This window comes from Diplotaxodon limnothrissa, linkage group LG15 (genome assembly GCF_057381915.1).
Source record: "Diplotaxodon limnothrissa isolate DT_005_m linkage group LG15, D_limnothrissa_male_GT1.1, whole genome shotgun sequence".
NCBI lineage: Eukaryota > Metazoa > Chordata > Actinopteri > Cichliformes > Cichlidae > Diplotaxodon > Diplotaxodon limnothrissa.
The window spans coordinates 44,840,036-44,863,254 of record NC_140610.1 but is presented as its reverse complement, the minus strand read 5'-3'; the positions used below and the strand labels follow the sequence as shown (position 1 = coordinate 44,863,254).

Here is a 23,219-nt window from a genome sequence, read left to right as displayed (position 1 = left end):
TCTTTCCTCTGTCTGTCTCGCATTCTCCGTGTTACATTTTTGTTGAACACCGGCTCCAAACCTCTTATGTGTCCTTGAGCACTCTGTAAATTACCTTTTCTTTTCTCTCAGGTGTGTCCAATTAGTAAAAACGGGGGAAAAGGCGGAGTCTCTCCAGGACAATTTGCCGGCAACTAAAAACATGCAAACTAAATAAAACACTGCACAAAATACATGCAATATAAAAAATAAATATATACACTTCACATAAAAATACAGCACAGCAAAACAACGTCCGTCTTCCCTGGATGACACCAACTAACCGACCAAAGAGCCGCGTTAAGTGGCGATATCACTAACGTCACGTAACTTAGCCGAAGGTTAGCTAAATTTGACTTTGTAAGACTTTTTCATTACGCTAACATTTGTGATATGACTGCACTATGCTGCTGTTGTTGACTCCACTTAATTCTACAATTCTTTCATTATGCTAACATGTGTCCTGGTGTATATATGAAGTGGGATAAAAACCCAGAACTAACTTTTAAGAGTTTATTTCTTCTCCGCTTCGACCGTCGGCCATTTCCCCAAAACGTCCTCCAACCTATGATTCCAATGAATCCTGGTGGGTCAGGAACTGCTTTTAAGCATCTTGTAATCGTCGTTCCAACACAGCGTGTTTGTTTTGATTCGTAGACCCCGAAAATGGTGCCGGGCTCCCACAATGCATTGCGGCGTGCCGTCAACTCCAAAGCGTCATTCAAATCTGTGAGCGCGCAAGGAACGCCGCCTCTCCGCGTGCGTTTCTTGTGACGTCACTGGCAGATCAAAGGCGTTCGCGCTGGTCTGTCAGTAACGTCACAGACAACCGAGCCTATAAATAACGGCTCTCAGACAGAAAAATCAGAACTCGATGCTCATGTGTTTGCAAAACGTTCAGCAGTCGGCGCTCTGTAATACAAGAAAATTCTCACACGCTCAAACGGAGAAAATCTAATTTGTGACACAACAATGGAAACCATCAACGAAAATTCAATCGTGGTCACACCAGACCAGATTATCCCGCCAATCAACAGGTGCTTTGAAAGGCTCTCTGAAGTTCAGTGGAGCATTATAGAAAATGGAAAATGCGACTCCAGCGTCCATGCCGTGCTCGCTGATATGATTTCTGAAATCATTCAGATCGCCTCTGCCAGCATCCTGAGGATTGCCCTTTCTGTTATTCAGGAACCCATGATAAGGGAAGAGTTTATGGATGAGGGGAAAATAAGGGTGTCCCTCGGAGACTCGATCTCAGCTGCCATCGCCGGCGCTCTTAATGTCTCAAAACAGCAAGATAAGAGCGCTGACAAGCTGACGCTGATGGTTGAGGAAGAGATCTCAGAAAAGGTCAGCTCAACCATTGCACTGATTGAAAAAAGCCCCGATTTCCCAGTAGACCCTGCCGTTTATGTTAGCGGCAAATTTAGTAGTATTAAGAAACTACACCGCATGGTTTGTTGCGCTGCCTCATGCCTGAAAAGGTATGCAGCATGTAAGCTGCGCTGCCAGTGTGGGACAAATGGGTCTCATTCCAGTACAGAACGTACTGGTTCAAAAATATCAGTGAAATCAGCAATCGCAGAGATTTCTGTTATTCTGTCAACAAGGAGCTCAGATGGAGAGATGACAGGAAAAGATAAAGATGAGCTCCCAGAAGAATCACAAAGCCATATAAAACCCACTGCAGAAACACAAAGTATCCAGGCTCCAACCCCAGTAGAAATGGTTGCAGTTGACATCGTAGGTGAGATACTTGCTAACATGGATTCAAGCAGTGAAGAGCTCTGTGAGAAATGTAACTTACCCAAACCTGCCTTTAATGCAGGCTTAATTATCCACAAGGTGAGACACTTCTTCTCCAAATGTGTGCCATCCACCTCACACGCCAGGCTCAAAGCACGCAAACACAACTTTTCCATGTTTGCAAAAAAACAATTTGAAAAAATGAAAACAGAGCTGAAAAAAAGAATAAAGGCAAACAGGAAACATTTTGTTTGTCTACAAAACATTTGCAATCACCCCAAGAAGGAAACTGCGCCCTCCAATGAAAGTATAGTTTTCATTCTCCCAGGGTCAGTACCTGAAACGGCTGCTCCCCAGAGTACAGAGGCTCATCGCTCCCCTTCTCCACATACGGCAAGCCTGGGAACCGCAATTAAACGTTCTTCTTCAGTCGACTTTAACGTCATTAGATCAGACGTTAATCAGTTATTTGACAAATTAACAAAGAAAGAAGAACTCTTCCTCATCGATAAGACCTTGGGGGACTTTAAAAATAGTGGGCATATCAGGAATTTTACGGAGGACTTAGTGGCAAACCTGTTTGATCTACTTACGGTGGATCGAGGCTATCAAATCCCCATACCTCTAATGGGTAGGTCCCTCTCAGACACGGTCATCTCCAGGACTCCGAAATCAGTACAGGGCTCAAAGCGTCGCATTTCTGCTGAAGTCCTCTATGTCCTCATAGATGACACAGTAGAAAGGTTTTTGCAGAAGCTTTTACTCTTCTGCAATGAAGAGAAAGATCAAATGATTCAAATGGACAAGATTTCTGGGGCCCTGGAAGACATCCACAACTTTATTAAAAGAGCACAGACCACAACACAGGAAAAAAGCCCTGATTCAGATGGCAGAGGAAAAGAATCTGGTGCATCACTTCCAACACCAAAACCTGGGAGCATTTCTCCAGATAAATGCTCTGTGGCATCTGACAAGTCACCTCGAACGCCACAACCTGGGAGCATTTCTCCAGATAAATGCTCTGTGGCATCTGACAAGTCACCTCGAACGCCACAACCTCGGAGCATTTCTCCAGATAAATCATCTGGAGCCTTGAGCCTGAAACACTCTCTCAAAGATTCCTCCAAAATATCAGAGATGGATTCTGTGTCAGGTTCATCTTCTGATGTTGAGAAAATTTCCAATGACCTTGCGTTGCTCCTTATCATGAGAGTCATCTATAAATCTAAACCTGAGACCCAAAAGTTTGCTGCTCGGATCGCAACTACTACAAAAGAAATAGACACGGTCATCAACCGTCTGAGCAATCTAATGCAGCCTGAACTCAGCAGCACAGCGTCTGCCACAAGTCTGACAAATGACAAGACAAAGTTCATCAAGAAAATAGCCAAACGCCTCATCAAGGAGTTTGGCTCCCCAGACAATGTCTTAAAGGCTTTGATGGCAAATGATTCATCTTTTGATGAGGCTCTGATTAGACATCTAAAAATCACTCTCGGAGTCATCCCGGGTCCCCCAAAGACGTCCAAAATATCCAGGTTTTTTTCTGCGGTGGGAAAAACATTGCTAAAACCCTTCAGGTGGTTCACTAAAGCCAGAGATCATTAAAATGACCATTTTGGCTTTTCCCACTGCCCTGCTTCTTTTAAAATCTTGAAGCAGACTTTTAGCACCAAATCCTTTTTTTAAAAACATCACCATAAAATTTTGGGATCAGCCCTCAAATCCAAATTTTAGAACTGTAGTTCACGCCATCTCGTCTCCTTTTGATTTCCATCCCCCCAACCGGTCGCAGCGGATGGCCGTCCCTTCTGAGCCCGGTTCCGTTGGAAGTTTCTTCCTGTTAAAGGGAGTTTTTCTTCCCCACAGTCGCCTCGTGCTTGCTCAGAGGGGGATCATTTGATTGTTGGGGTTCTCTGTAGTACAGTAGGGCTTTGACCTTACAGTACAAACAGGGAGGAGACTTTGGCTTGATTTTTAAAATATCTAATTCGGCATGAAATAAAAAAAATCCAAATTAAAAATGCATTCCAAGTTTGTTTGTGTTTTTCTTCTGTTGTCAAATATGTAGAAAGTGTTACACGTGTGATTTTAGTCATTTTGCATCAGTTTGTAGCCGACGTGTCTGTTTGTGATCATCCTGCATCTGTTTTTGTCTGATTCGTGTCTTAGTTTGGTCAATTTACATCACTTTTGTGGCCCAATTTAGTTGTTTTGCATGTATTTGTGGCAAAATGTGTGGACGCTGTTTGACGTTGCTATGTTTTGTCTTAATGCTTCACTTTGGTTGTTTATGTATGTGCTCATTTTGATTCTAGATGTAGACCTGACATCTGAAAATTAGCACCTAGTCCACTTCGAACATTTTTTTTAGTCCAAATAAAAAAATTTGGACTAATAAAAGTCCAAATTAAAAAATGTTAATACATTTTTTTTTTATTTCGCCAACCTTGTAGAGCAGTGGTTCCCAAACCTTTTTTGCTAGGCCCCCCTTTGTTTTACAAGAAAAATGTTCGCTAAAAAATATTATTAGCCAAAGCTTTCACTGGAAGTCAGTTACTGGTGTCAGGCCAGCTCCCACTTCTTCTTTTGTGTTACTTCTGCATATAAGTATACACAAAGAGACATTGAGACCTGAATCACAAATAAAAGCCACCTTCAAGATTAACAAACACTGTTTAAAGAGCTCCGTATAAACTTCTGTGTGCAACAAGGCCTCTGTAGCATCCAGACCACACTGATCTAGGTCTTCTTGGTAGAAGAAGGTGTTTCCTTTTTCCAGATGTTTAAATGCCAGCCTCCCCAGATTCAGAAGAAATTTCCTTTCAGCCATCTCACTTGTTTCATGTCCCCCCACATGTTTGTTCCCCTTCTTCATCTGAACCAACAAGAAGTGTGAGTACATGTCAGTCAGGGTCTTGGGCAGCTCTCCTCTCTGCTCTGTAGTCAACATGTGCTCCAGAACTGTAGCAGTGATCCAGCAGAAGACTGGGATTCTACACATGATGTGGAGGCTCCTGGATGTCTTCATGTGGGAGATGATTCTGGACAGCTCTTCATCACTGAATCTCCTCCTGAAGTACTCCTCCTTCTGGGCATCAGTGAAGCCTCGTACTTCTGTTACCCTGTCAACACGTCTAGGAGGGATCTGATTGGCTGCTGCAGGTCGGGGAGTTATCCAGACGAGAGCCGAGGGAAGCAGATTCCCCTGGATGAGGTTTGTCAGCAGCTGGCTGACTGATGACTTCTCTGTGACATCAGACAGCAGCTTCCCGTTGGTGAAATCCAATGATCCAAGTCTGCTTTCATCCAGGCCGTCAAAGATGAACAAAAGTTTACAGACAGCGAGCTTCTCTGCTGTGACCTTCTGTAATGTTGGATGGAAAACATGGAGCAGCTCCAGAAGACTGTACTGCTCGTCTCTGATCAGCGACGCTGTTGGTCAGAACCACTCTGATGGGTCTCTGTTGGTCAGGTAAGGCTTTAAAGGTGTCGTGACACCTGACTGTAATGTCATCAAGAGCCTCCATCTTGGAAGCTGTCTCCAGCTGCATCACCTCATGTTGGTTATGAACGTCTTCATTCTGTCCCTCTGTGATGTAGAGCTCAGTGTAGATCCTGTTCGGGAGGGTTCCACTTCCTGTATTATCAGTTTCTTCAGTCACACTTTCAAACCTCCTCCTCAGACTGATCTTATATTCTTCTAAAACCTCTTCCAGACTCGCATCTGCTGATTGACAACAAGAAACCAAAAAGAATGAAATGTCTTTAGTGTGTGAAACTGCATGAAAAACAGACTTTTATCTTTTGACGGGAGGGATGGGAATGGTGTTAAGCATTGTAAATTGTAAATAAGCTTCAGAAAATAGTAAATCGTGTAACGTGACATTTTCGGCATTAAGTTATAACCAGTGTGTGACTTATTTAAAACATTTTGATTCATAATCAGAACCTTTTTTTGTCACAGCAGAGACAAGAAGCAACTGTTAAAAATGTTCCTAATGAGACATTTTAAGAGGAGGGAAAATCCCCCTCATACTGGCTTCACATCATTGGCTCCCTGTTAAATCCAGAGCTGAATTCAAAATGCTTCTCACATAAAAAGGGCCATAATAAAACAGCCCCATCTTATCTGAGAGGCCTCACAGTATCATATCAGATAGATGGAGCACTTTGCTCTCAGCCTGCAGGTTTTATCCTGCCCTCCTCCCCTCATTCCAACCAGTCGTGGTGGATGGCGGCCCGTCACTGAACCTGGTTCCGTCTCAGTGTTCGACTGTACAAAGAGAGAGTTTTTCTTTCTTAATGTCTCCAAGTCGTTGCTCGTAGGGAGTTGTCTGAGGCTTTATTACTGAGGCTTTACCTAACACTATAAAGTGCCTTAAGGTGGCTGTTGTGACTTGGTGCTATATGAATAAAATTTAAGCGATAGCAGAAAAGCAACAAAAACTGTTAACCCAAGAAAATAATGGAAGGAAATAGTTCTGAATATGCTTAATACGCGAATCCTCATCTTATATAGTTCATGTAATCTGCTACATGTAATTTCATTCAGTGTGATGTTATATGTAATCTGTGTGGGAAAAACGAGTTATTGTCGTCTTAGTGAGCTCTGTGGGTCAGACGTTTCTGGCTCTGTACGAAGAGAGGGCTCGTGAGCGCGCTCCATTTGTTCTCCATGTGATCCTTTACTCTCTCTGTGCTACTGCGTCTCTTTGCCTGCTGTGCTACACCCTGGGATTACTGTTGCTGTTGTTTGGCCATTTACATGATTCTGTTCTTGTTGTACAGTAGCTGCTTAATAAAGTGTGTACATGAACTCTGCTCTTCTTTAGATGATCTTTTGTTGAGTGTTTTTTTTGTTTTTTATTTCATCTAAAAATCTACAAATGACCAGCTAAACTTTTGGCCCAGCAGCACACGCAGCCATACAAACTATTTCATTTTGAGCTGCTGCTATGAAATCAGAGCCAAATGGAAAAGCCTGCTGCAGTGTTTTTTACTCTGATTTTCTGTTTGTATTTGGATTCAGCCAGTATCCAGTATTTTGATCATTTATTTCCAACAAACAATTGAATCCTTTCGTTTCTAACACATCACCCAGTTTGCATCAGTATTGATCTCCAGCATGTTTTTCTCCGCGCGAGAGCCATTATGTTTTCAGTGTGTTCCTCTGATTGTTTTGAGTAGTATATATTGAGGATTGCCTGATATTGTGAGCAGGTGGGGAACATGACAGCTGAACTTTAGCAAACCAGGTGAAAAATAATTAAGACAATCACAAAGCAGGAAGTAAAACTAACGTGAGACATGAAAGGAAACAACATTCAAAGTAAAACAGGAAAAAAACCTATACCATAAAAAATCGAATGAAATCTTTTTCATGCACCTACAAAACAAGAAGTCAAGTTTTCAAAAATGTGTTCATCAGCACACGGATACCGACTCTTACTTTGGACAGAGATGCCACAACTGGTAGCGACTGAATCCTCTGAGACATCTTGACCCAAAGCACAGCAGGACAACTGCTCCTCCTCCTCCACACCAACATCACTGTTCTCTCTGAGGACACAAAGGGAAAATTATTATTACCAGTGCAACTGTCAAAGTGACCAAAGTGACTCACACGCAGGTGTTTACAGTGCATTCATCTGTAGTGAATAGTGAAGCACAGTTCAAAAAGACAACAGGACGAGTTGATGCAGGAACTTGCCTTAGTTAAAGGTACAGCTGCACAAACTAAGTTCAAACCTGATCCTTTTCTATGCAGAGCTCTTCTCTAAGGTCAAAAGTGTTCTCCTCAAGGTTTCCCACCCAATGACTGCTTTCAGTTTGTCACGTTAGGTGCAGTGTGGAAGATTATTCCACGATCAATGGTCTTTGATCAATGATTGTTGATCAATGGTCATGACAATTTGCATATTCATGATCAAGGAACTGACGTCACAGCCAGTGGGCTGGTTTCAGTCATTGTACAAATGTACTGTTTATAAGACTGGAAAGCTGCAGTCAGCTGTGTGTGACCACCCAACAATTTATCGTTGATGGAGTTCATCTTGTTCCAGAACAAGGAAGGGAAAATGCAGCTTTTTCCCTTCTGCTGTCTTTCTCGAACTGAGCAAAACTATGACGTGGGAGAAGTGGAACTGCTAGCTGGCGGGAGGGAGCAGAACACCTGCTCATTGTTCATCGTTTGACTGACCACAAGCATCTTGCATATCTCACAGCAGCCACTCAAGACAAACCAGGTGGGCCCTCTCCTTTGCTTGGTTCAACTGTGTTATGATCTATAGACCCGGCAACCCAAAACGAGAAACCCAACACTTTGTCCCGTCAATTCTCAACTTCTGATGCCACGGCAGAGGAGACCATTATTTTCCCGCCCTCCTGCATTGTTTGTTTGCTGTACTAAGAGATTGAGTCATTTTCTGCAATGCATAGCGGGACACATGTCCCAGATGTTGAACTTCACATCATATCATGCTTTGTAGATACTTGCAAATCTCTATAATATTAAAGCTTGGCATTCTACACAAAAAAGCTATGAAACCCTGAAAAAGAACCAGCTGTTTTTCTGTGTTCTTTAAATTAATATATTGACCATTATTAGCTGCAAAGGCCTTCGAAACGGATTTGCACAGGGCAGATGTATTCAGGTGAAAATGTATGACTATATTATGCCAAGCTTTTGAGGATCTTAATGTCTTTTTCCTTTTTGGCAGTTTTGTTCGCTGACTGTGGCAGATCAATACTGAACTACAGGTTAAAAGTCTTCATATAACAGGAAAATTTTTCAGCTGCATTATTCACTTGGAAACTCAATCTCTGATTTTCAGAATCCATTTGTTCCATTCCAATCATATTACCAAATCATACACTTTTGTTGTTGTTATAAATGTTATTTTGGTTTTAGCGACAGCAATTCTTCGCTTCTTTTTGACTTTTTAAAGATGCATCTTGTGGGCTTCAAGTATTTGGAGTTTCCATCCAAACTTCTACATTCTGAAGCCTCTACAGCTCTGAAGATATTCAGAGATGCTGAACCAAACAACCAACCGTGTCTTCTAAGCCTACATTTTATTTCTTTTTAGTTTGATGACAAAAAGTAGCCCCTCACTCAGCCGTACATCTCTGGGCTCAACTCTAAAGTCCAACCTCCTCCTTAGGTTTGTCCTTAAGGCTAAACGTCCAAATTCTTGAGATGTAACAAAATTCAGTTAAAATGAAGTCTTTATTTTAAACTAATCTTACAAACCAATACCAACTAAAAATTGGCAACTAATATTACCAAAGTCACTTTGACTATTCTCATAAACTGATCGGACTGCATTCATTTTATATATAAAGCTCCAGTCACCTCAAAGTGTTACTGGGCACTGCGCTGGTATGGAATGAGTGATAAACGTCTGTACAGGTGTTTTTGAAGTAATAATCATCATAATCTCAAACTTCCAGGAGTAAACTCCACTGACACCAAGTCCACCTGTTTGTCCACATTCTTTTAAAGATTTCAAAGTGAAACTTTTTGCACGGATACTGTGGAATTTTCTCTTCTTCCTGTTAAACCAGTCCTCTCCCACTCAATCTTACTTGTCCTTTTAAACTTGTAATTGTTTCTACATACTGATTTCACCTATGTTCTCTATTTCCTTCGTGTACATTAGAGACAGTATCTTACTTTGTGTCGGTCACAGACAGACGGCTGGATCCTGGAGACTCCAGATCACTCATCTTCAGTCAGTCTGAGAGAGAAACCAGCAGTACTGACTGTGAAAGGAGAACCAGAATCATGGTGAATCTCTTTTCAGGAGTCACATCCAAGACTGACAGAACAAAAAATGAAACACACTCATGGTCTCGTAAAAAGTGACTGTGAGGAGAAGGAGGCAGGCCTTCATCAACACAAATCAAACAATTATTAATTAATTCGATTTTTGATGGAAACGGAAACAAGCAAAATACGCACTTACTTTGACAGTTAATGATAATTATACTACTGTTTAACACCGCGTGTTTACGTTTGAGTTAATCTAATTATGGTTCTGTGAAATAACACTCAGTGATTTTCAGAGTTCAGTCAGACTGATCTCAGAGTTATGTCCGTGATCACCACTGTATGAAAGCTTTAGTCACATTTAAGGGCAATATCACCAAAATACAGTAAAAGATCTCCTCCTTGAATGTTTCAGATAAAATGGAAAACAGACTCATGCAGTAAATATTCTTTTATTGGAGAGAAAACTGTGCAGTATAATTTACTCGAGATGTTGAAGATATGAGAGCATTAAACAGGCTGATGTTTGGAAGAGGCTCTGACAGGAGAGAGATGATACAGAAACATGGCATCCTTATAAAATACTGACACACTTTATGAACGGACAACTTTTCACAGCTCTTTGAACATTTAAATGAGCTGCATACTTTCCCCACTGAAACCAGCACAATCCCTCTGTGATGGAAACAATATTTGAACTAAATGTACTGTGGATAAATCAAAGCATTATCAAAGTTGTCCGTGGTTCCCTTATTTTTCCTTCTTTCCCTGTCAGATCCTGTCCTGCAGGATAAACATGACTGAGTGGTTCCCTGCATGCAGCTGTTACAGTTTGTGTTGGAGATACTTCTGCAAATACAGGAAGCAAATATCTAAAAACTGTTTTCAATGTTTTTACCAGTCTGTCAACTACAGAGAGCTGTCTGTTGTCCCCCTGTTCTCCTCTATATCTCTCAGCTGATGCTGGCTCACAGATCAGACGACAGATCATGAGCAGCAGCACGGCAGTGATGATTAGGCCAAGTGTCAGAGGAACTGGAAATGGTTTGGAGATGGGGGCGTCACTCACTGCTTGGCTCTGGTTGGCTTTAGGGGAAGCTATCTCAGTCTGCTTGGTGACTGGAGGAGCCACACTGGCAGGTCTGAAAGCTGGACTTTTTTGTATGCATTCACTGACACAGTCCAACTCCTGGAGGAAGTTGTTGTGGTTTCCCTGGCAGCCTCCATACAGGAAGTGTTTGCACTCTCCCACATTTTGGTCGTAGTACCACCGTGGGAAGGTGCCTTTACAGGGTCCCACAACTGGAGCAGCAGCACATGGGTCTTGACTGACTGAAGCTTCCTGCTCACTGGCACTTTGAGAAGGAGCCGCCTTGCTTGTGTCTTGCGGTGTGATGGTCTTTCTGGCTCCAGTCGGGAGCATGGAGTCGTCTTCAGCTTTCTTTGTCTGAGCGACAGGCCGCTGAGGGCTGGGCAGGTCCACAGCGTGGGTCACTGACTTTCGGCTGCCATCGAAGTTTGGGCAGAAGTCTTCGTCTGAGCGGTCTGGACAGTGCTGCTTCCCATCGCAGGCATAGGTGATGTCAATACAGCAACCGTCATCACACTTAAATTGGTAGTTTGAGCAGTGACCGGTACATACTTCTGCTTGGTGTTTTGGAGCCAGTACGGTGACAGAGATGTTATTGGAGCTCTTCTGTCCCGCCGTGTCAGTGACTGTCATCTGAAACGTGTAGACTCCTTCCTGGAGGCCACTGATCTTCAGCAAACCTGGATGTGTTGACTTCATATTGATGGCTGTGTCTCCTTTAATCAGACTCCACTCATAGCGGCGGATCCCGTGGTCGTCCACGCTGTCACGGCCATCCAGCACAGCCCAATCTGTGGGCAGCTGGATAACCACATCCTGTCCAGCGTCACTGCGAGGAGGCTCATCCACGTCTGCATCATCCTCATCAGGAGCTTCTTCTCCGGGCCTCCGGGCTGAGTCGCTAGATGAAACAGGGAGGTGTCCCTGCGTTGTGTTGGGAGTCCGGCTGTATGTCGTGAAGCCTTTCTGAGCCAAGAAGGCGCACACATTCTTACTCCTGTAGGTGCAGTTAAACAGGTAGCAGCGGAGACTGTCCCCGGGCTGCCTTTGGTCCTCGTGAAGCACCGCAACTGTGCAGTGAGGCTGGGAGCAGCAGGCGTGCACACAGTCCTTCCTGGTGTACACCCTGTCCGGGGCCAGCAGGAAGGTGGCTCCTTGCTCGATGGAGTCCTTGGCCCGGATGATGCGATCCCCCGCGGCACTGAAGTCGCCCACGCAGGAGTCCATCACTTCACCTGTCCTGTAGGTCTGGTCCTGCTGCAGCTGTTTGCGGAATTCCTCCAAGAGCTCCTCCACCCCGGATATTTTGGATTTCAAGTCCGATATAGGCGAAGATCGAGCGTCGATGCTGCCAAAGGTGAGCAGCAGCAGCAGCCCTACACAGGCGAGCAGCAGCCGGGGATGCTGAAGCAGAGCCATGTTGTTGATCACACAGTCAGACGGCGTCTCCCTCTGCCTCCGGCTGGCCTCCCGCTCATGAAACTCCTTCCCGGCACAGACGGCCTTCCTACATTAAATATATCCCTGTTAATATCGTTTAACGCCACTGCTAGGCTGAACAACCAGCTGTAACCGTAGAGCCGCGGAGCTTACAGTTCGTCCTTCGACTGTGCTTGAAATCTGCTGTTGTCATGGTGAGGGGGAGTTTGTTAATTGGGTTTTTTCCGGCCAGTACAGAGGCACTTAAGGCACCAGAACCAGTCACTTCTAGAGTGAATCACCACTGGACTCCATCTTTCACAGACTGTTACCTGAACAGAGGCTTTGTGTTGTGTACGATGCCCTCGTTGGTGTGGTCGTTAGCATTTGTGAAGAGCACGTCCCAGTCTTTGGGCAAAGTGTCAGGGTCGACAGCGAAGCCGTGATTCTGACTGGTGATGAAGCAGCGCTCTGTCCCATTATGGATGCACGGTTGGTTGTGTCCACGGTTACCGTACCTGAGAAACAAGAGGAAATAACACACTAATTAAAAGATGGATAAAAGACATTTCCCACGGTTAACAAAATCTATAATTATACATTTAGCTTAACCAAGGTGCCCTCTAATGAGGCATTATTATAGCAGAAGCTTTAATTGTCACGGCTGCCGAGGCGAGCCGCGTGGAGTTGGAAGAAGGACCCAAGATGCAGGCAGTGGATGAGATACCGGTGGTTTTATTTACAGAGGTGTAGTGGCAAACAAACAGTGGGGCATAACAAATAACTAAATAAACAAGTTAAATCTCCTTGATTACTGACGAGAGTCAGCTGCACAAAAGGGAAAGGTGGCACCTCAGGCAGAAGAGGTAGTGTGACACGCCCACACAGGCACCTTCAGGAGGAGGCCCTGCTAGGGCCGTAACACCCACCAAAGAACACAGAGCAGTTCTGTACAGGTGTGTTTGTAGCTTTGGTGACTGTTGAAGGTAGTTCAGTCTTCTTTTGTGTCTGTATTGTAGGAATTGGGACAGTGGGTTCTAGGACAACCTTTATTTTTATTTCTTTACTGTGGATAAGATACTTTTACGTGGTCCATCACTTTGTTTGGTTGAACACTTGAATGCAGCACAAGTGTTTAAAAGCAAAGGCAAAACATGAGCTTTGTGTTGCAGCCCTTAAATCCGCGGCTCCATGGAAGTCATCATGTAAGATAAAGGGTGGTGCTGGTGGACTAAAGAGAGCTCGTTGCTCCACTCTGGTTTTTATATAGATGCAATATAGAGACAACAGCCAGTAATTAGTAAGAGAGGAAAAATAAGAGTGCGGATTAATAATGATAATGAAAAGAAACAAGTTTGAGGACAAATATTCCCTCAGATTTTTACCTTCTTTGCCCAGGTTTATTTAATGTAGTTTATGTTATTATTTTTATTTTTAAATTTCAGTGTTCATAATACGTTTCTGTAAAAATGTGCTGGCTCAAAGATATAAAAATCCCTGCTCAGCTTTCTACCTGCATCCATCATATGGCAGTATAGAGTGGAAACGAAGAGGCTAAAAGGCTTTTACAGTAAAAAATCAAAGATCACTTAAGCTGCTTTTAGTTCAGTTGCAGACTTCCAAATGTCTTGGACGGGATGAAATTCCCAGTGTGAAATCCACAGAGCTGTTTGTCTCATTTTCATGTGTTGTGAGTGCTTCGTGTCATTACATCTTGTTGTTACAGGTGATAAAAAATGAGCGCCCGGACGGCGTCCTGCTGACTTTTGGAGGTCAGACTGCTCTGAACTGCGGTGTAGAGCTGACCAAGCTGGGCGTTCTGGAGAAATATAAAGTGCAGGTTCTGGGAACTCCTGTTTCCTCCATTGAGATGACCGAAGACAGAAAAATCTTTGTGGAGAAAATGGAAGAGATCAATGAGCATGTAGCTCCCAGTGAAGCAGCTCTGTCGGTGGAACAGGTGAGGAGACGTGTTCGCTTATAAATTAATAGCTTCTGGATTGTTTTTTGCCCCAGTGAAGTCTAAATTTATCTGATTAACTCTGCTGTAGGCGGTGGCAGCTGCTGAGCGTCTTGGCTACCCCGTCTTGGTTCGTTCAGCGTTCGCTCTCGGAGGCCTCGGCTCCGGTTTTGCCAACAACAGAGAGGAGCTGACCTCTCTGGTAACGGCAGCATTCGCTCACACCTCTCAGGTGCTGGTGGATAAATCCCTGAAAGGCTGGAAGGAGATCGAGTACGAGGTGGTCCGGGACGCCTATGACAACTGTGTGACTGTGAGTAAAAGGAGACCAGAGAACAAACGGTTTATACTCACTAAAAAAAAACTGAGGGTGATTTATATGGAACGCCAGGACTGCCATAATGAATTAATTAAATACACCATTAAATAATTAATTAAATGTGTCAATAATTAATTAAAATTGGAATTAATTAATTAAATAAATAGTTATGACACATGTAATTAATTAATTATTGACACATTTAATTAATTATTTATGTATTTCACATTTTAATTAATTATTGACACATTTAATTAATTAATTATTGACACATTTAATTAATTATTTATGTATTTCACATTTTAATTAATTATTGACACATTTAATTAATTATTGACACATTTAATTAATTATTTAATGATATATTTATTTATTTCATTTTGGCAGTCCTGACGCCTGGCTCTCGTCATGAAATAATTTTATCTGTCAGCCTCACCCATCAAACTCAGGGGGCGGGGTTAACGCTGCCCATGCAGCTTCTCTAACATTTGATTGGTTGCCGTGCAAAGTAAGTCAAAACAGGTCGATCCTAGATAATCGATTGCTTGTGTAGACTTGGGGCAGCCAGTTATCCCAGAATGCAGATCAAATCACAGGCAGCAATGGTGGTGGTGTAGTTTTAAAATACCCCGTTTTTCTGTCACCAGCTACACTTTTAACAGTGTTTTAGCCGCGAATGTCGCGCCGTATGTCTGGTCAGGTTGTCAACATAGAACATGCTTGCAAAAGTGCTCAGATGTTTTCAGAGATTTCACTAGCTCTGCTAACAGTTAGCATGCAGAGTGCACCGAGGGGGTTACGTTAACCGGTTTGTTTACATATTCCACTCTCCGTGTTCCACATGTTGCATTCGCAGATTCTCATTTTCACCGAACGATCGTCTCTTTCCGCCTGGTCTTGTGTCTCTGTGCTTCTGTAACATAAAGAACGAGCTGACATTTTTCTCACGAAACCAGCGATCAGCTCAGCAGACCCTCAGTTTACCTGCATGCATCCTCCTCCTCATCTGTCAGCTGTTTAACACCTGCTGCTAATTCAAGAAACACGCCTAGTTACCTGGTGATAGTCACAGTTTAACTGGGCAGCCGGTGCTCGATATAACGCAATGTCAGCGCATTTTTCTGCACAAGATAAGTAAATATAGTGTTTTCCCCGAGCGCAGAGCTGCTGGAGCTTGTTTCCTTACAGAGCACTTTATAGGCGAACAGCTTTATCAGCGGCTGATGTCCAATCACCGGCACACAGCTTTCAAACCTCAGCTGAGTTTTAGCTCTCAGTGGTTAAACGCTGGACTTCATTCACTCAGGTTCTGTCTGTCGGGTCACGTTTACTTCGCTGTTTTATTTACAACTGAGCAAATTGGTTTGGCTGAGGTTAAAGTTACGTTTCATAACTGCATAGTTTCACAGACGTTTAATGGTTCACTGGCACATGTGTTAGACTGAACTATCATCTAAATATCATCTGTTTTTTAATAGTTATTCAACTGTATTCTAAGCACCAGCTGTCTGTTAGAATGTGATTTTTTTTCTCTCTCTGTTGGCAGAGGTATAAAAATGCGCAGGAAAATCTGACGTGCATGGCGAACTTCACCGACGATATTTAGGGAGGAATAAACACACATCAAACATAAATGAACCATTTGCCTGTCTCCATAATTGAGAGCATTTTCTCTTCTTATGTCAACACTCTCTCTTCTTATGTCAACACTCTCTCTCTCTCTCTCTCTCTTTTTTTTTTTTTTTTTTTTTTGCTTTTTCGGTCATGTTATGTTTACCTGTCAAAGGCTTGTTACAAACTATGAAACACATTGTGCAGACTTCTGGATGTTAGAAGAAAACGAATACTGCTCATGAATGAGACTAAAGGCAGGAAGGTGTCCTTTAAAACTAAACATGTTAATAGGACCTCCCTATTTATATCATAGTTTATGATATAGCACGTGTATTTCAGTAATAGCCTGCTGAGGCCACTATACGTGCTGGCCTCATATCAAATGTGAAGGCAGACTGAGTCTATGTTTGACGTTTGTTTATATCTAATCTTCCTTTTCAAACATTTAAACAGCAGCGAGTCTGCAGCTGAGGGAATACAAATTCAAATTGTCGGAACAGGTTTGCTCGTTTCTTGGATTCATTTGGTGATTTATTAAATGTATAACTGTTATTCTAATCTGCTGCTGAGTCTCTTACACTTTTCTTTATGCTGTATATTTTCACGTCTCTGGAATAGTTGGCAGTTAGATAGTCAGCTGGGAAACTTTGTGTTAACTCATGGAGCTGAGGATATCGTGGATATGCTGACCTCGCTGCGTGGTGTACAGAGCGAGGTCAGCATGATTAATATTCACAATAAAAATATTAGCCGAACATCATGAAGTCTGTATGTGTTTCATAGTGTCGAACAACCTTTGTACAGTTAAAGCCAGCAGTTACTACATGACGGAAACACCAACGTTATCTCTTTTATGTGTTTATACACAGGTCACGCTGATTACTGAACAAAAACCCAAAGATCAGATGTTAAACAGATTTATTTGCTCTCTCTCCTCCTTAAACATGTTTTTAATGTTAGTTATAATTCAGAATTGGCGACTGAAACACGTAGGACACATAAGAACATCAGGAAATAAAACATCGATAAATATAACCTCAGTAAAAGAAGTCAGTGGGGGTTACTACAGCTGTGTACCGGGGCCTGCGCTTTGTCGGTGGGATTGCTTGCGAGGCGAGCGGGTCTATCCCACGCTTTGCCGTGAGACTGGGACGACATCTCCGAAATCATCGAAACACTTTTGCAAAGAGGCTGTATCTTGACAAACCGACCAGACACATGAAGATTAAACCACTACATTCTCGGCTAAAAAAATATTAAAACGGTATTTGGTAACACACAAACAGGGTTTTTCAAAGCTCAGTTCTGTTAGCTTTCTGTTGTGTGCTAGAAACAATGGCCACCAGGCCAAAGCAATGGTTTTGACTCGATCAGCGTTAACCCCGCCCCCTGAGTTTGATGGGTGAGGCTGACAGATAAAATTATTTCATGATGAGAGCCAGGCGTCAGGACTGCCAAAATGAAATAAATAAATATATCATTAAATAATTAATTAAATGTGTCAATAATTAATTAAATGTGTCAATAATTAATTAAAATGTGAAATACATAAATAATTAATTAAATGTGTCAATAATTAATTAATTACATATATCATAACTATTTATTTAATTAATTAATTCCAATTTTAATTAATTATTGCCACATTTAATTAATTATTTAATGGTGTATTTAATTAATTCATTATGGCAGTCCTGGCGTTCCATAGATTTAAATGGCTGTTGTTTCCTCTTGTTTAGGTGTGTAATATGGAGAACATCGACCCACTGGGTATCCACACTGGGGAATCCATTGTAGTGGCTCCCAGTCAGACGCTTAATGACCGCGAGTACAACATGCTGAGAAACACGGCCATTAAAGTCATCAGACATCTCGGCATCGTGGGAGAGTGTAACATCCAGTACGCTCTTAACCCCGAATCTGAACAGGTAAGCATATATGTGAAGACCTGGGTGATGAAAAGCACAAATAGGACTGTGTTCACCTATAAAGTGGATCTGTTTTTCATTTCCTTATTTTAAAGCCAGTGACATGCTGTAATGAATAGTACAGAAAGTGTAGGTATATTGAAATAAGCATGGGTGGTAACATGACTTGAAGTATATACAGTTTATATGGCTATAGGATGTACAGAGTGTGCGGCTGGATCTGCAGATAATGTAACAGCCAGGTATGTCAACGGCTTACATTTACTGTTTTGGCTCCATAACAAGGTTGTAAAAAGCCTTTGCTATGTAAATCCTAGTTCAATAAGTTTTAAAAGAAAATTGTTTTAGGTATCAATGTGACCAAGTTCATTTCATACAAACCAGGAATAGATTTGTATGAATAGGCTTTATGTATCAGAACAGGCCTTTAAACAGGTCTTGTGTGCATGGGGAGCTGGTATTCCTTCTCCTGGTCTAATTCCCGTAATGTCTGTGATTGAATTGTATCTTCTATGTATAATGTGTTGCAGTACTACATCATTGAGGTGAATGCCCGCCTGTCAGGGAGCTCTGCTCTGGCCAGTAAAGCGACTGGTTATCCTTTGGCCTACGTAGCAGCTAAACTTGGTCTGGGGATCCCGCTGCCACAGCTCAAGTACGTCTCTCAGCTTAAGAACGGCGGATAATGATCTAGCTAGCCGGCTAGCGCCGCTTCACTCAAAAGCACCCAGGCTTGGCTTTCAGTGAGGCGTCTCTAACTCCTTTCACCCCCGATCGCTCCGCAAACAGTCTTTGTATTAGCTGGACTTATTTTTCGTTTATATGGGCCGATGATGCTGGTCGATGTGGAAAAAATAACTGAGTTGTTCATATACCGGTGGCTAGCTAGCTCTGCGTTAGCCACCGGTGTATGTCTCTTCCCCTCGTATGCGGGGAAAGAAACATGCGAGGCGGCCACCGATCGACCGGTGGTGGCTAACGCGGAGCTCAATCGTGGATAAGGGAAACCCAATGCAGGAGAAGCAGGCGGCTGGTGAACTGAATTTCAGGTAAGACGTTATTAACTGCACTCTATTTGGGTCAGATATAAACCGAGTTTAGGTGTAGTTTATTTTCGTTGTGCTGACAGTTACAATAACTGTACTGCGTGCTAGCTAGCACGACGGAGTTTCCATACAGCTGTGCGCGCTAAGTTACTGATGTTGAACTTTATGACAGCCTCCCCTATTTTCAGGCGAGAATGTAGGGGTGTAAACTTCAAATATCTGCTCGTTTTATCAAGAAGTCCCATATTTTATCAAGAAGTCCCATATCTCTCACGATGTTACTGCTAGCGCCGCATGGCAGCTAGCCGGCTAGCTGGCTAGGGCGGCTTGGCTGACACCCAGGTCGGGTTGGCTGACACCCAGGCCCGCTCACGCTCTCGTGTCACCCCTAGTCTTTCGTGATGACTCTTGGTGGGCTGCTGGACTTATTTTTCATTTATATGGGCTGGTGATTCGGTATGAGTGTCCGGTGAACTGAATGTCAGGTAAGACGTTATGTATATTTAAGGTAGTGACTGGAATAAGTCACAAGGTGTCGCTGTTGAGCTGCATATATGTTGTATATTTTAGCAATTTTGACCATTTGTCCTCTGCAGGACACCGTAGTTCAGATTTCTCGTTCGCGTGGGCGCCATCTTGGTTCAGTGTTTACTGTGATGTGCAAAGGTAAGCACTGTCAGTGGCGAACTGCATTGGTTTTGTTTAAAAATAAGTGTTCCACTGTGTAAAATAGCGGTTTGTCATTTAAGCCGAGCATATATTTTGTTTATTGAGAGGTTCGTGTATTGTCTGATGAGAGTATGAGACAAAGATATACTTTTCTTTCTTACTCTCATATAAAATATTTAGCTTTTATTAAATAGTTATCTGAATCTTACAACCAAAGTTTGTATAATAATACACAAGATTGGCTGTAGACCATTGTTAATCATTCAGAACACTGTGTAAAAATAACAAAAAAAAACCAAGTGAATGAAAAGTGCATAAATATTTATTTTACGTGTTTGATGTGTGTGGCAGGGCGTGGTCTGCAGTGCCGCTGCAGGGGAGGTGGACCCACCTCAGCGGCATCTGCAATCACGCCTCTCAGGTCTGTGCTCTCTCTGCTTTTTTTTTTTTTTTTTTTTGTATGTGTCGGGCTGTGAGATGAAAAGCTACAGCCGGCTGTATGGGTACAGCAACTATGTGTGAAAAGTGGTCCATAACGTAATGCTTCAAAGTGTGTTCATGCAAACATTGTCGGGTCTGCTTATGAACCTCTGCGCACAGTGTCTACAAATTGGGGCTGTACGAAGTCACCTCATCTTTACACAAAACTGTAAGCTGTCATCTGTGAGGCTCGAGCGGTGTTTGGTTTTACCATAGTTCATGGTGGAGAATGGCTGCTCCACTGAGTTTTGCTCTCTGTAGCCGTTTGAATGGCAACCTATACTGATTAGCGGCGGCTTTCTAGTTAATTTTATGACTTTAGACTTGACTTGAAAAAAATGTTCTAAGACTTGTGACTTGAGGATAAAGACTTGAGACTTGCAAAACAATGACTTGGTCCCACCTCTGTTTACTTGTTGGTGCCTTGCTAGAGGAGCCTGGGCCCGGTGGCGCGGCGGCTGCAGGAAGAGCCTGGGCCCGGTGGCGCGGCGGCTGCAGGAAGAGCCTGGGCCCGGTGGCGCGGCGGCTATCAGCTGGCAGAAACTGTTAACCGCTCGCAGGGCAGGTGAAATGGACTATCCTTGCATGAAACAAGTGAGTCTGATGCCTTTTTCCCCAGCCATCTGACTGTTATTGTTTTGTGTAATATTTAGCTGTCATAGTAAATCTAATCAGGGACTTTTCTTTTAATGATTGTAAGTATTTATTTTATTACAGATTGAGGTATGAAGAATCCATATGTTTGTACCAACATGTAATAGCAATGTCATTTACCAAAATGTTTAGAATTATAGGTGGTCCAAAAGATTGACTCTGTTCATCTGGATTTAACATGCATATTATATAGAGATTGAAAATGTGACGTCATTCACGGGTAGAACCGCAAAGGATTCTGGGAACTCGTGGCAAGCGGTACTAGCGCACGCAGGCTTTCAATTAAAATCAGTTATACAGCGATAAAAAGAAACACAAAAATGTCAAGAAGCTGTTGTATTATTAACTGCAATAGCCGGTCGCATGACAGCCACGGGAAGCCGACGGGTAAAGAGATCGGTTGTTATTGGATTACGTCGTTGAAGAGAAATTAACTAGCATCTAACTAGCAAATGTTGTCCAGGCTACATTGGTGATACAGTTGTTTTTTTTTTTTAATGTGTATGATATTTTTGTCATGCGATTTTAAAGCTGGTCCTACAACCGCATCCAAGAATAACATGCAGCTTATCTCAGAACTGTCGGTGAAAATTATTCTTGGAGCTAGGTTTAATTGAGCTGCATTTTAAAGAGGTGCAATTTCACAATTTGTGTATATTTTCTACGTTCACTATTTTGTCATGTGTTGAGAAAAACACAGATTTAAAAATTACATGGTCTAATATTTACATTTAGCATATAACTGCAACATGCTTTTTTTTTTCGTTTTTTTTTTTTTTTTTTTAAAGACTGGAAAGGACTTGAAGTTCAAAATTTCAGACTTGTGACGTTACTTGGACTTTTACACCAGTGACTTGAGACTCGACTCTGACTTGCCTGACATGACTTGAGACTTGAGACTTACTTGAGACTTGACTTGAGACTTGCAAAACAATGACTTGGTCCCACCTCTGTTTACTTGTTGGTGCCTTGCTAGAGGATCCTGGGCCCGGTGGCGCGGCGGCTGCAGGAGCCTGGGCCTGGTGAAATGGACTATCCTTGCATGAAACAAGTGAGTCTGATGCCTTTTTCCCCAGCCATCTGACTGTTATTGTTTTGTGTAATATTTAGCTGTCATATAGTAAATCTAATCAGGGACTTTTCTTTTTATGATTGTAAGTATTTATTTTATTACAGTTACTATTTTGCATCATTTTGTTTTGTTTTTTTTTTGTTTTTAAAGCTTTTACAAAGCTTCATCATGCGCTTTCATGAGGTGACGTATCTGATAATGAGTTTTTTGGTGTTCTGATAATCTAATTTTATTGTTATTGTTAAGCACTTTGTGCAGCATCGGCTGTTGGAAATGTGCTATATAAATAAAGCTGACCTTGACCTTGACCTTAGTTTCTAAATGTGCCAAATGTAGTGTTTGTAATTCAATAAACTTTCATGGGAGAAAAAAAAAAGAAGTGTTTCAGGAAACCATAATAAAAAGTATAAAATACTGAAATGCCTATTATGGATATATTTGATATCAAGAAGAAGACAGATGTGTCGGTCGCGACACATGTTTGTTTCATATCAAAATGTGAAGAGACAACATAAAAGCAACAGGTGTTACTGTATTCTATCAGAACTGGATCCAGCAGAAATGTATGAACCTGTTAATGTGTTTCTTTTGCTTTTTTTTTTTTTTTTTTTTTTTTTTCAGAATGGCCTTAATGAAATTGACCAATAACCGGCCTGAGACGCCGTACTTCAGGCCCCCACCCATTCACATCCGGGTGTTAAAATCTTGCAACCAGCTAAAGGTGATTCAATTCAATTTTATTTATATAGCATCAAATCACAGACACACAGGAGGATCAGCTGGGATATCCAAGATGGAGGGGTCAAACCACTGTTAACCAAAAAAAATACGGTGGCAACAATCACTGACGGAGAGACAGTGGCAAAAATTACTTTGTTTGAAGAATTCTCATCCAAAGTCAAAGAGGGCATGTCTTATATGATGAGGGGACATGAGCTGAGGGGCCAAGCTCCCCCTTATCTAATCAACATTACGGCGAGGACACAGTTTTTTAAAGCTCCTGCCCTTGCAGTCACAGAGGCCCTCATCACAAAGGCAGAGGAGCTTCTTAATCCACCTTCCCCAGCCAACACCACTGAAGATGAGCCCAACGTTTGGAGGGCTTATTATAGTGGAAGGGGAGGTTCTGGAGGTAAATATTTGTGGTTCCATCAGAACTGATATTGCTTTAGGTTTTCAAAGAAACCATTACTTTTTTGTCTTTAAAAGTAAAAATAATAATTTTTGTTGTTGTCGTCAAACAAACACAAAATTGTGAGAACAAGATCAACCGCTATTATTTTGTAAATGGTTGTAGATTTATCATTAACAACAATAATAAAATAATAGATGTAGTAAGTCAAGAAAGAAGCACCTAGATGTACACACACAGATTTATGCAATCACAATAACTGACATTATATTTTAATTGAATTTTCAGTGTTCTGCAG

At 42.2% G+C, this 23,219-nt stretch overlaps 3 protein-coding genes across 3 annotated transcripts; 2 read left to right on the top strand and 1 right to left on the bottom strand.

Annotated features, from left to right (window-relative positions):
• Positions 1-990: 990 nt before the first annotated feature.
• On the top strand, positions 991-3,372 carry LOC146618134 (uncharacterized). Its single transcript, XM_085373562.1, has one exon. It carries the CDS (start codon positions 991-993, stop codon positions 3,370-3,372), a length of 2,382 nt encoding a protein of 793 aa, XP_085229688.1.
• Positions 3,373-4,329: 957 nt separating this feature from the next.
• On the bottom strand, positions 4,330-22,050 carry LOC146618132 (uncharacterized). Its single transcript, XM_085373561.1, has 7 exons — positions 22,018-22,050; positions 10,511-12,047; positions 9,533-9,587; positions 7,217-7,326; positions 5,271-5,494; positions 4,498-4,642; positions 4,330-4,364 (listed from the first exon to the last, which is right to left on the bottom strand). The coding sequence occupies exons 1-7, from the start codon at positions 22,048-22,050 to the stop codon at positions 4,330-4,332; spliced, it is 2,139 nt and encodes a 712-aa protein (XP_085229687.1).
• Positions 13,578-18,554, top strand: LOC146618133 (multifunctional protein CAD-like). Its single transcript, XM_085373340.1, has 4 exons — positions 13,578-14,007; positions 14,099-14,320; positions 17,680-17,868; positions 18,399-18,554. Exons 1-4 carry the CDS (start codon positions 13,918-13,920, stop codon positions 18,552-18,554), a joined length of 657 nt encoding a protein of 218 aa, XP_085229466.1. The 5' UTR covers positions 13,578-13,917.
• Positions 22,051-23,219: the final 1,169 nt, after the last annotated feature.

Coding starts and splice junctions, on each gene's coding strand:
- LOC146618132 (XM_085373561.1), bottom strand. CDS start 22,050: ATGCTGCACAAAGTGCTTAACAATAACAATAAA. Junction 5,495..7,216: donor TTGTGGCATCTCTGTCCAAA/GTAAGAGTCGGT, acceptor GTTGTCAATCAG/CAGATGCGAGTCTGGAAGAG. Junction 4,643..5,270: donor AGGCTCTTGATGACATTACA/GTCAGGTGTCAC, acceptor TTGTTGGTTCAG/ATGAAGAAGGGGAACAAACA.
- LOC146618134 (XM_085373562.1), top strand. CDS start 991: ATGGAAACCATCAACGAAAATTCAATCGTGGTCACACCAGACCAGATT.
- LOC146618133 (XM_085373340.1), top strand. CDS start 13,918: ATGACCGAAGACAGAAAAATCTTTGTGGAGAAAATGGAAGAGATCAAT. Junction 14,008..14,098: donor CAGCTCTGTCGGTGGAACAG/GTGAGGAGACGT, acceptor ACTCTGCTGTAG/GCGGTGGCAGCTGCTGAGCG. Junction 17,869..18,398: donor TTAACCCCGAATCTGAACAG/GTAAGCATATAT, acceptor AATGTGTTGCAG/TACTACATCATTGAGGTGAA.